Source organism: Rhinoraja longicauda, unplaced genomic scaffold (genome assembly GCF_053455715.1).
Source record: "Rhinoraja longicauda isolate Sanriku21f unplaced genomic scaffold, sRhiLon1.1 Scf001413, whole genome shotgun sequence".
In the NCBI taxonomy this organism is placed as follows: Eukaryota; Metazoa; Chordata; class Chondrichthyes; order Rajiformes; family Arhynchobatidae; genus Rhinoraja; species Rhinoraja longicauda.
The window spans coordinates 18,501-30,838 of NW_027602628.1; the positions used below are offsets into that span (position 1 = coordinate 18,501).

At 39.3% G+C, this 12,338-nt stretch overlaps 1 protein-coding gene across 3 annotated transcripts; it reads right to left on the reverse strand.

Annotated features, from left to right (window-relative positions):
• Positions 1-7,788: 7,788 nt before the first annotated feature.
• Positions 7,789-11,833, reverse strand: LOC144591673 (heterogeneous nuclear ribonucleoprotein D0-like). 3 transcript variants are annotated; one of them, XM_078395712.1, is made up of 7 exons: positions 11,647-11,832; positions 11,364-11,522; positions 10,847-10,978; positions 10,377-10,494; positions 10,146-10,298; positions 9,261-9,357; positions 7,789-8,165 (listed from the first exon to the last, which is right to left on the reverse strand). In XM_078395712.1, exons 1-6 carry the CDS (start codon positions 11,809-11,811, stop codon positions 9,290-9,292), a joined length of 795 nt encoding a protein of 264 aa, XP_078251838.1. In that variant the 5' UTR covers positions 11,812-11,832; the 3' UTR covers positions 7,789-8,165; positions 9,261-9,289. The 3 variants fall into 3 exon arrangements, with proteins under 3 accessions (XP_078251838.1, XP_078251840.1, XP_078251839.1); XM_078395713.1 differs by lacking the exon at positions 7,789-8,165 and adding an exon at positions 8,181-8,955; XM_078395714.1 differs by lacking the exon at positions 9,261-9,357 and having other exon boundaries at positions 11,647-11,833.
• Positions 11,834-12,338: the final 505 nt, after the last annotated feature.

Below are 12,338 nucleotides of genomic sequence, written 5' to 3' on the forward strand. Positions count from 1 at the left end.
TGCAACACAGCCTGGGTTTCCAGCCCCTCTCAATAGCAGGTGATCAAATATCACATAATCAAACATGCAGCAATGTTTTGCCTGCATCAAAGATCCCACCACCAGCTATCAGCCCCTCCCACATGATCCTTCTCCCACCTCCACGCACACTGCTAGTATTATTGTGACTGAGGTGGGTAACCCTGAATCATTTGGTAAGCACGCTGTATACTTAAGGCTAAGACAGATAAATAGGTTGTCAAAATGTATGGATTATCAAGCAGGAAAGTGGAGTTGAAGCCAAGAAACAGATCAAACACGATCTTATTGAATGGTGGAACAAGCTCAAGAGAGTGTATGGCTTACTGTTCACATTCCTTCTAGCGTAGTCCTGACCATCCATCCACCTCATTGGCGACCTTTGAACTATCTTTAATCGTGCTTTATCCTTTGTCCGTGCACCGTGAACAGCTTGATTGTAATCAAAAATATTATTTTCTTTGATGGGTGGATTCAGGTAAGGATGGTTTGATTGGTAGATGAGGCAGATGGCAGAGAGAAGGATGGAGTTAATCACAAAGGCTGGAGGTGATAGGTGAAGAGGACAGAGGGCTGCACATGGTGGAATCTGATTTATTTAAATAGTGTAATGTAGAGCCAGAGGGAGGTACATGGGAACAGGCAGAAGGGGTGGGTGGTCGATGAGCAGAAGGAGGAGGTAGAGGGGAAAGGTGCAGGGCGATGGGGGAGTAATGTGGGATGAGTGGAAAGTAATGCGTGCATGAGAGCACCTTGGTAGATAAGAAAGAGAAGGTGGTGGTGGGAGAACCTGGAATTTGAGAATTCAGTGTTTTAATGACGTGGGGTTGTAGGCTACCAAGTGGAATATGAAATGCTGCTCTTCCAGTTTGCATGTGGCCTCACTCGGGCAGTGGAGGATCCTGAGGCTGGACAGGTCGGTGTGGGAATGGGAATTGGATTGCAACCGGGAGCTCCAGCTGGCCCTTCAGACAAAGCCCTTTTGGTGTGTTGTTCTTTGCAGGAAGCTAATTTGTAGGGGCCTCGACCCAGACAGGTTTGATTTGTAGCTCTACTGTTCGTACCGATCTGAAAGTGAGGTAACTTCCTACAGAAAGATTTCAATTAGCTAGACTACAAGGTCTATTAAATCCAGCAAAAAAAAGCTGAGAAATGTGGGTGGGTTAGTTAGATAGAAAATATCTTGTGTAAATAAACCAGCCCACCAAGTCGAGCTAACGCTTTTCTTAAAGCTTTACCAATTGAACTGTGATTCTGATCAGAAGTACTCCATATATTTTACCAGACCAGGAAAGAAATTGGTTTATAATTCAGACCAAACATTGCCTCCTCTTTTCAGTTAAGGAAATGGAACTGCAAAAAGGCACAAATATCTAGTATTTGGAAAAGCCAGGTGCTTTTGTTGGACCTCTGAATCTGAATATTGCACAAATTGGTAGAGAGGAATGCATCCATAAAGATAAGACACCCAGACTAATTACAAAGTAAAAGCCACAACTTTACCCAACTGGGTATGGAAAGTAGGCACAAATGTATAACAGTAACATTGATTATTCCACATGAGCTGGGCTCCTGTTTACCAGAGGCATTGCTTGAGGGGTTACAGAGGATTTTTGTTATCCCTCCATTTTGCTGAAATGAAAATCCCAAATTATCTGTTCCGAGCAGGATGAATGTGATGAGGACATCTTGGCACATTCTGCACCTATATTCTGAATTTCCTATCCTCTGTTTCAGGCTGATTCTTTTCAGAAAACATCCACAAAAATCGCAAGGAAGATGTGGTGGAAAAACACAAAAATGATGATTATCCTTGCAGTAATCGTGGCTATAATCCTCATCCTCATCATCCTCCTTGCCACTGGTGTCATCCCAACATAGGTCTGCCTACCTCGCCATTGATAGATTTATTCACAAAATGCTGGAGTAACTCAGCAGGTCAGGCAGCATCTCGGGAGAGAAGGAATGGGTGATGTTTCGGGTCGAGGCCCTTCTTCAGACCCGAAACGTCACCCATTCCTTCTCTCCCAAGATGCTGCCTGACCTGCTGAGTTACTCCAGCATTTTGTGAATAAATCGATTTGTACCAGCATCTGCAGTTTTTTTCTTATACTCCCCATTGATAGAACTAGTTTTGAGCAATTTCATCTTGTAAATATATAATGCATTTTTTCTCTGGTAATGCGTATTAAATGCTATAAATTTATAAGCTTTGCAAGCTGATGTTTGTAAAATATTTTTTTACATGGGTGATATATCTATTAATATTTGAAATTATTCCCAGAATTGTATAGCTTTATCAATATTATATACATGCCATTTGAAATCCTTGTAAGACCTATTGTCCCTTCTCAGTGTAAATTTCCTTCTCACTGATTCAGATACTTTATTGTCACATGTACCTAGTACAGTGAATGCATAGAACTCGGTAAAATCACACAGCAGACCTCTCCAAGGCAGTACACAAGTGTTTGGCGCCAACAATTTCCCCATCAATCTGCACAATTGTATTACCGAGATAAATATTGTAGTGCAGTTGAACTACAGTTCTAATTTGCACACAGGAGCATAGCCAAGCCCAAGTCATCATGATATTCCTTGGTGAAGCACTTTCCAGTAGGAAGCATTGGAAAGTACACAAAAACACAGAAAAGATATCTAGCACAATTGCTGCAGCCTAATTTCTAACCGAGTTAAAGTCGATTGAATTTACAGAACATGCCTGTTGCAGGTGTAGGGAGGGGAAAAAATTGATCGTATCCATGTACATTGTTTTTTAGAACTATGTTTCTTTCTCTTTACCCGCTGGGATGTATATTAGCGGATTTCCAGTGTGTTGTAACAGAACTGGTAGGTGGAAGAGATAAGTAAAGAGAAACAAGAGTAGCGAAGGAAGGAAACATCCAGCAATGATACATTATAACTTTGGATCAAACCTCGTGCAGGATCTTACCAAACAAATATGAACTTGGCTTCATTGTTTCAGTAGATTTCTTGGTGTAAGCAAAATATAATTAGGAAGGGCAGATAGTAAACAGGAAGAATAATAAAAAAACAATCTGGAAATGTTTTCCTTTAAATAGATACATTATTATCCAGTTTATTTAGCCTACTTGTTCAGTCATCTCATTTATAAAATAGATTATTATTGTGGTGAAGATCTTAAGGATTGCTTCAATGTCAGAAAGATCTAAGAACAATGTCACATAGTTTGTGGATGGTAACCCCTCCAGTATACAAAGTGATTTTATTAAGTGTTAAATCCGGATCTGGGTTGAAAGATGTTCTCAATCTGTAACATGACAGAGCCATTACATCAAGGACGAGGCGCACCCTGGCCACTACTTCGCCCATTGGGTAGAATGTATAGAAATGTGAAAACACACACCTCCAGATTCAGGGACAGTTTCTTCCCAGCTGGTATCAGGCAACTGAACCTTCCTACCAATGACTAGAGAGCAGTCCTGAGCTACTAACTATTTTGGCGGAGATCCTCGGACTATATTTGACCAAGCTTTACTGGATGTTTATCTTGCACTAAACATTATTCATCTTATTCCCTTTATCATGTATCTGTACACTGTGGATGGCTCGATTGTAATCATGCATTGTCTTCGCTGATTGGTTAACACGCAACAAAAGCTTTTCACTGTACCTTGGTACGCATGACAATAAACTAAATTTAGAATGGAAATGCAAACATTTTGAAGCAATATGCAACAATGATACATATAAGATAATACCAAGTCAAAACGTCAGTCCACATTAAAGCTATTCAAAAATCCATGCATCACACAGTAGCTCAAACTCTCACGGACAGCATTACTATCCTGTCAGTGTTGTTGGATCCCAAACAGTTCACAACAAGCAGGACACAGGTACTGCAGGAATGTTAAGCAGATATTTCCTATTACTAGATTTCTACAGCAACAGCTACAGTTTCAAATCTGTGTAGAGCAGCTCAGCATGTAATCCTTTTCCCCACCCTATGGAAACAAGTGTGTAATTTTGTAAAAGGTGATGGATAATTCCACTAAATTGTTTCTCATTAATGGAGAACACCTTGCTCTTCGTACCTCAAAAGAACCTATCCAATTAGCCCAACTCTTTCCCAATTACTCAGTAAATTCTTTCCCAAATAGTCCTGCTTCATGTCCATCCAAATTCCTTTTGAAAGTCATTGAATCTGCTTCCATGGTTTTAGGCAGTGCATTCCCAATTCATTATTGCTCACTGCATAAATATATTTTCATCATGCCTTTGTACTTTGGATCTGCATTCTATGGTTCACTTCCATTACTACTTCTTATTTAGATGTATTTTGTTTTTGATCAGCTCCACTAAACTGCCACGGATTCATTAGCAACTTTCTCAATTTATCTGCACCATTCAAAGATTTGTGATAGTCTCTATTGCATTTCCCCTTTAAAAATTGTGATGTTTACTTTGTTGACTCAAACCATTCTTTCTAATGAACTTCTGACCAACAGGTACATCTAGCGACCACCAGGTCAATAAAAGCACAATAAATGTCATAGCCTGTACTTTCTTCAAAATAAGGTTGGCCTATGGTGAATTTGCACATGGGTTCCAACCATTGATAACCCGTTGACACTAGCTCTATGGTTTCTATGACTGCTGATTAACAACCTCCTTGATTGGATACTTGGTGTAAAATTGGTTTAAGCAGATTGCTTGCCTCCTCTAGTTAGGTAATAGATACCAAGTAGATAGAAGAAAAAACTGCTCAACTCTCACTTCACTCAATAATAACCAGTGACTTAAAAAAAATTATTGCATCTGTACAAATCACATACTGCACAAAAATACAAATAGTACCAGGGGTGAACAGGGCATTGAATCAAACCACGGATGAGGAAGAGATTCCCTCATTAGAGTTCAAGCTTTCCTTAGTGCAGGATGGTGCTGATGGCCAAGGGGAATAAACAAGTGAATACGAGTATAAACAAGTCAAGCAGCAATAACTGTACTTAATGGAACAAACATGTCCTCAAACAGGTCGCTTGAGATAACCAACGTGGTCAAAGAAGGTTCTTAAAGGTGGAAAAGAGAATTAGAAAAACAGATATCCTGCCAGAGAATAGAGGTTGGCTTGGGGAGGAAAAGCGAGGACACAGCGGGATAGTGCAGGAATAGAAAAATAATTATTTTAAATTCAAGCAGTAGCTGGTTCCCCTTCTCGTACAGACCCTCAGGGTGGAAGATGACTGGTTAAACAGGAAATGTTTGATCTTTACACATAAAAGCTTGGCTGTTACCTTGACTTTTTTTTAAAAAGGGCTTCAAATGAAAGAACTCCAGCTTCATAGCCTATGGCGAATGAACATTGTTTGTCCAAAGGGGCAGTTGGGTCACTTACCTGGTGATTTTAGCCAGGACATGCACTTTGACCTCACAGCCTCCCAAAGGATCAAGTTAGACTTATTGCCAAATGCACAAGTATGGGAAATACTGGTACAATGAGATACTTGCTTGAGAACACACAACCAATAGGTTATCAGAGGCTGAGGTGGTAGTTGTGCTAACTGCTCTGGGGTGCCCTTGCCTCAGAAGGGATCGGAGGACACAAGTACCACTGTCAAAAGCCAGCCAGCTGTAATAGGCACATCTGTAGCAGTTTCTGGCTCACCGATGCTATGCTGGAAACCTTTATCCTGTTTCTGTACATAACCAAAGGATGACACCTGCAAGGAAATGAATTTTATCAATGTCTTTGTATGAAGACTAATCCAAACTGGGCTCTCATTGTGGATCCATGCGATCACAGCCAATGCCCTGCCATGTACGCAATTAGGTAAAGGAGCATTGCTTTCAGGGCGCATAGTGTAAGGGGACATTCTCTCAGTAAAGAACTGGTGGTTTACTGAGGCTTTGAAACATCTTTCTTCACTAGTTCAGCAGATAACACACTTGTTAGTGTCCATCAAACACCTTTGATTAGTCTTAAACAATTGAATTTAACAATCTCTAATTTGGTATTTCACCTTCATGATACTTCCCATCCCTAACTGGGAGTATACATCTTCATAAGATCACAAAATCATAAGGGATAGGAGAGAATTAGGCCATTCGGCCCTTCAAGTCTTTCCGCCATTCAATCATGGCTGATCTATCTCTCCCTCCAAACCCATTCTCCTGCCTTCTCCATATAACCTCTGACGCCCGTACGAATCAAGTATCTATCTCTGCCGTAAATACATCCACTGACTTCTCCTTTCAGGCCACAGGGATCAAAAAAAGCTTGAGTAACTCAGCGGGTCAGGCAGCATCTCAGGAGAGAAGGAATAGGTGACTTTTCGGGTCAAGACCCTTTCAGGCCTATTCTTACAAGCACAATACCCTTCAAAAACAAACGCCTAGGTGTGGTCTTCAACTCTTTTGCAGGTCTTAGTTTGCACTCACTGGACCCTCCTCACAAACGAGCAGTCAATAACTTGAGGTGTATTCTTTTAAAAAAACACCGAACAAGTATCCTGGGATTCCCTTGAATCCCCTGGGATAGCTTTTCAGACCTTTTCCTTTAATCCCAAGGGTTAACCACCTGTACAAAACAAGTTAATGGTAAGAGCAGGATATGGAGTAGTACTGACCACTGCAGCAAATAGATGCAATAGAACCAGTAGATTCCTAGGAACATATTAAATATCCACTAATGTCCATTGCTCAAAATGGCAAATAGAACATAGGACATAGAACATGGCTTTATGGTCAGTGTGATCTGTCTCAGTTCAGAATCAGAGATACCATTAGACCTCCCCTCACACCAATCAGTCACACATCCAGCCTTTCAAGAGAATAGCAAGAAAATTATCTAATGCTATCACGCAGAATATCACATCCCAGACCTCATTTTATTCTCCAAATTGTGAACAAGGCCGATGTGACAAAGTGGCACGTCATCTAGGGAGTGAAGCATTGAACAAGAGATTTGATAAGGCTACCATACTTACAGGCAATGATTAGCATCACAAAACCCAAGAATAGGCACAAAAACATTAAGCATCAAGAGAATGAGCTCAGAGCAATAAAGTACAGAAAGAGGCCAGTCAGTCCAATTCATTCATGCCAAGATTTCCATCCAAGCCTAGTTTGTCGTCATATGGAAAGTACAGTGAGGTACTGGTACAATGAAAAATCTTACTTGCTGCAGCATCACAGACATAAGACTCAAACACAGAAAACACAAGTTACAGTATACATTAATCACCCAACACGACTTAACGACTGCACAAAAAACAATTATAAAATCTTAATGGTAGCGCAAGAAGTGACCCTTGGTGGTGTTGCTGAGGTAGAATTAGGGTTAAGCAGGTTGGTTTAGAAACTATGAAACCCTGAAAGCAACTATTCCTGAACCTGGCAATGTGGGACTGAGGTTTCTGTACCTTCTGGTAGGAGTAAGAGGATATGGTCTGGATGGCGGAGATCCTTGAAGATAGATGCCACCTTGATAGCATCATATAGACGCTTTCCATAGGGAAGACAGATGTCCCCATAGTGAACCTAGCAAAGGAACTATTCTAGGCCCATAAAGAATTCAAAACTGCATGCCAATTGATTGGTCTGCATCTGTTTTGAATTAATATGCCAATATCTACCCAGAAATTACATTTAGGCCAAATAGTCACTAGATAAATTTGAGAATGCTTTTGGAGCGTACACATTCTCAACCTCAGGCACTTTCAATTATTGAAAATTGAAAGCCACTGCCATTAAATTACACAGAAGAGACAAAACATTTATTATACAAAAAGTTTTATTAAAAAACCAACAATCCAATAGGGTACTTGTACCATATCTAAATGTCATCACAATGAATTGAACACATACGCATTCAAGGTAACAATCCATATGGGGAGCCAATGTACAAAAGAAATGGTTGGTCACAGAAAACACATCTACCAGGTAAAAATAACAAAAGCAATATCTGTTTTTAAAATCAAAACCGAATTCAATGAGATGGGACAGGTGGCAGCAGTTCTTGTGTAGATGGCAGGGGTGGATAGGAAGAGGGATTGGCGAATGATACAAAAACAAAAATGTACTGGACAGTTAAATGCTGCTTTAGATGCCTAAACACCACTTCCTATGAATCTTCTATCTGGAGTAAAATACTGTTCCTTCACCTAAAAGAAACCAAACAGAGAATGGATGTTGGAGATGGTCAGATTCAACAGATCAACAGAGTACAAGAATTACAATACACAAATACCCACCCATATATATACCTTGAGCTTTAAATTCAACAGTTAATGCAACCACCAAAATATTTACTACATAAAATCTATAGATAAATGCTGAATAGTCCATGAACTAAAAATCCAGAGAAACTTGAAAACTTGTAGCCCAAATTGTATTTTCCACACCCATTACATAAGACAATGGCATTTAACGAAGTGAGTATACTAATGTTAGCCGTTAAAAACTTCTAAGAAGTATTTTGCTGTGTGCAGTACTGTAAGCTTCCCCAAATGATCAGGTAATAAAAAGTCTCAAGAATTGTCTGGGTTTAGCACATGGACTATTTGCAATTACGACTACAGGACTATTAAAATGGGGGGGGGGAGGAAAGCAAGCATTTAATAAACTGGATTTAGAAAATATATATTAATACACTTGGAAAGTCCAAAGACAAGCTGTATCCATAGAAGAATGAATTATTCTGTAAGCAGTCGTATTTAACCATTACTGGGGCCTGTAAAAAATGCATTAAATTACATTAATATAATAAGCAAGAAATAAGTGAAGGCAAAGCTTGAAGTATCCATTTTATTTTAATGCTGATACAGGATGTTGGAAGAGACCATACCAAACGGCAGCATTCGAGAGCGCGAGCGTCTCGTACTCTGTCCGCATTGAGCGGGCCTGTGAGAATCGTGTGGTCAGGGTGACACATGGCCTGCAATGAAGTTCCCGCTGGCGGGTACAAACAAGGTATAATGTCAGTTAGCAGACAATGGCTTTCTTTTTGTCTTGAAGTGTCCTTTATTTGTACCCATTAGCAGTACTTTACCTGTTTAAATTTACAAACTTGTTAAAAAAAAGGGCAAAAGCCATAAAGCTTCTTACAGCATCTGCATTACAAAACTCCAAGAGTGTCTACTTTTAAAAAAAAGCACTTGAGTGCTGTAAATTTTTAAAATATGTAAATTAATTATAAATATAATTTTAACGAAAGTTAAATAATGTTAAAATGAAATTTAAACGAATAGCTAACATACCTGCTTCCAATGGGCTGCAGGGACAAATCTTAGTATGGTTTGTAGCTATTCTGATGACCTCCACGTCGTGGTGCTTTCCCATAACCACTCTGTTGATCTGTAACATTTTTAGCATTTACACAAGATGCTCAATGATCCATTTCACACTCAACCAAAAAAAGTTCACATATGTAGCCTGGAAATTTTGATTTTTTTTTTTTTTTTTTAAAAGACCCTCACCAAAAAAAGATCTTCACCCTAGACAGGCTTTAGGCGAGCTGATTACTAATAATCCTTTTGGGTTATATGGGGTTATTTAAAAAATCCATCAAGTTCAAGCACAATCACTGTAACACTACATCACTGATTGTGGGATTGGCATCTCTCCTTGTGTTTTATTAGTTTCTCAAAGGCACATGTCTGAAATATCAATCTGTCTAAAAACACCACTGACCTGCTGATTGATTATTTTTATTTTGGACCTGCAATACTTGGTTTAAATCTTTTAATTTCATATTCATTGTTGGGTTTTTCTCAGTTATTGGCCAGGCCTCTAAGTGAGAACAGTGCACTAACACAGATCACTCGTGCCACAATGGGAAAGAGGGGCCCACAGCAGGAACGAGTAGGCCAGTTCCATCCCACAGGAGCACACATCCTTATCAGCGGACCAGAAAGGCCCCCAACCCCTTCAATGATTGCCCCACCCTCTTTGCAAGAAAAAAAGCATGGAAGGGAAAAGCAGCAGAAAAATTAAGATGGAACATGCAGTAATCCAGCCTTTGCATATCATGCCAATTTGTTTTTCAGGTCATGCAGTGCTCAAAAACAATTTAACAGTCTAAAGTTAAAAATAAAGAGTTCATTGCATGCAATCACATTTGAAAAAGTTGAACAAGCACTTACTGCCATAGTCACCATATCCATAGTAGTTATTATAAGCAGGATAGTCATAGCCACCATAACCTCCATAGCCCTGGCTATTGTAGCCATAGTTATAGCTGCCATAGTTTGGATTCCAGTAGTTATTATATCCTTGGTTCCAGTTCTGGCTTGGGGCTGAAAAGTGCAATGAAGATTTTCATCAACTGGAACAATTACAATTTAACCCCACAGTACATCAAGAATGTACATTACCTCCAGCACCTGTCCCACCGCCTCTCCCACGGCCTCGACCTGCAAAAGTACCTCGTCCAACTCCCCACTGCTGTTGCTGCTGATAGACTTCCTTCGACATTGCCACCTTGATCTCACACTGTCAAATAAGAAACAGTTTCAGCTTTTCCTCTCTGTATTATCAAGGGTTCTTCCAAATTTAGTGGTAAGACTATTAATTTAACGTTACTCATGCTCAGGGATCCACAAAATACATCAAAATCATATGCACCTTTTGCAAATACACAACCCGTTGGACACAGGAATATAAGGACCCAAAATAGTATTAACCAAAAGCACGATTGTGCAGTTACTCATTACTTGGCCAGTTATCAGACACCATGTCATTCCGTATTTACAATTAAAATAAATCCAATTACAATCAAACTATTGCTTTAGATTTCATATCACCAAGTTATTTCTGGCATTGCATTCATTTCAATACAACATACCTTGCTAAGCCCAACATTATGGAACTTCTTTTCAAGAATCTTCTTAACTGGATCCTCTTCCTTGAACGTTATGAAACAGAATCCACGTCTCTTATTTGTTTTGTTGTCCATAGGAAGTTCTATTGATTCCACCTAAATTTTATGAGACACAATTAACATTCTATGTTCATGCTCCACTGTATCATTCAGAATTCATATTAGACCAGCAGATGCACACCACATTCCTACTATCAAAGCAAAAACCAGGAAATTTAATTTACGACTTTGCAAACCACAAGTATGATGTGCCATTAAAATTGCCCAAAACTGAAGTCATCTGAACTGATAATGCACCAAACCTGGAACGGGCAACAGCAAATGAAGGCCTGTCAATCCTAGCGATCTATTAATTCGTGTGAAACAAACATTTTGCATGTCATTGCACCTCACCGATTCCCTCTGCCACCCCATATCTTACAATTTGAACTGTCATTCAAAGATAACTACATTTTTGCCAGTCAATGTGCAAGATACATACTTCCCCAAATGCTCCAAAGTATTCTCTGATCTTCTCTTCTGCTGTATCAGGTGAAAGACCTCCTACAAAAATTTTCTTTACGGGTTCCTTTTTCATTGCCTTGGCTTTTTTGGGATCTATCACCTTGCCATTCAATTTATGCTCCTTCTGTTCCATAACCTATATGGAAACGGAACAAAAATATTCAAAATATCAATCAGAGAAAACAAATACTGAAACTTTATTTCATTAAGCCATTATCTTCTGAACCCACTTTTTAAGCCCAAGGTTTGTGATCAAATACCTTATCCACACTGTCAGCCTCTTTAAACAGGACGAATCCAAATCCTCTTGAACGCCCTGTAATGGGATCCAACTTTAATGTGCAATCTACCACCTCTCCAAATTTAGAGAAATAGTCCTTCAGATCTTTCTTTGTGGTATCCCAGCTGAGGCCACCCACAAACATTTTTCTGCAGAAACAGTGAAGTATATACACATCAGTAGCCAAATCAAAAACTTAAGCTGCCTCACACAGTAACCATGTTCCTGGTGCACCTTCATCAAGAATACATGCAAAACCCCATTTGGTGGATAAATTAAGCAATTTTATTTTCAAGACAACATTATAGTAGATGCACAGCAGGATTAATTTTAAGCTATTCATTACATAGATTAGGGCCTTGTATTTTACCAGAAAGTATTCCAAAACTAATCAAGATAAAACTCTATGCAAAATGTTCATAAGACTGAACTCCTGCCAAGAGTCCTGGACTTCTCATTGTAGAAACTAAATACCATCACCCCACAATGGATAGGTTTACCTGCCTCAGGACTTGAGGCCACTCTAAGAAAATATCAAAATTAGTTCTTGGCCTTGATGAACTCATCTAAGTTTTACAGTATAAAACTCCTCAAGCATTGAATAGTTTGGAACTTCCACATTTACATACTTTAAATTTTCTAGTTTCAACCAAAATTGCTGAGTATAAAGTG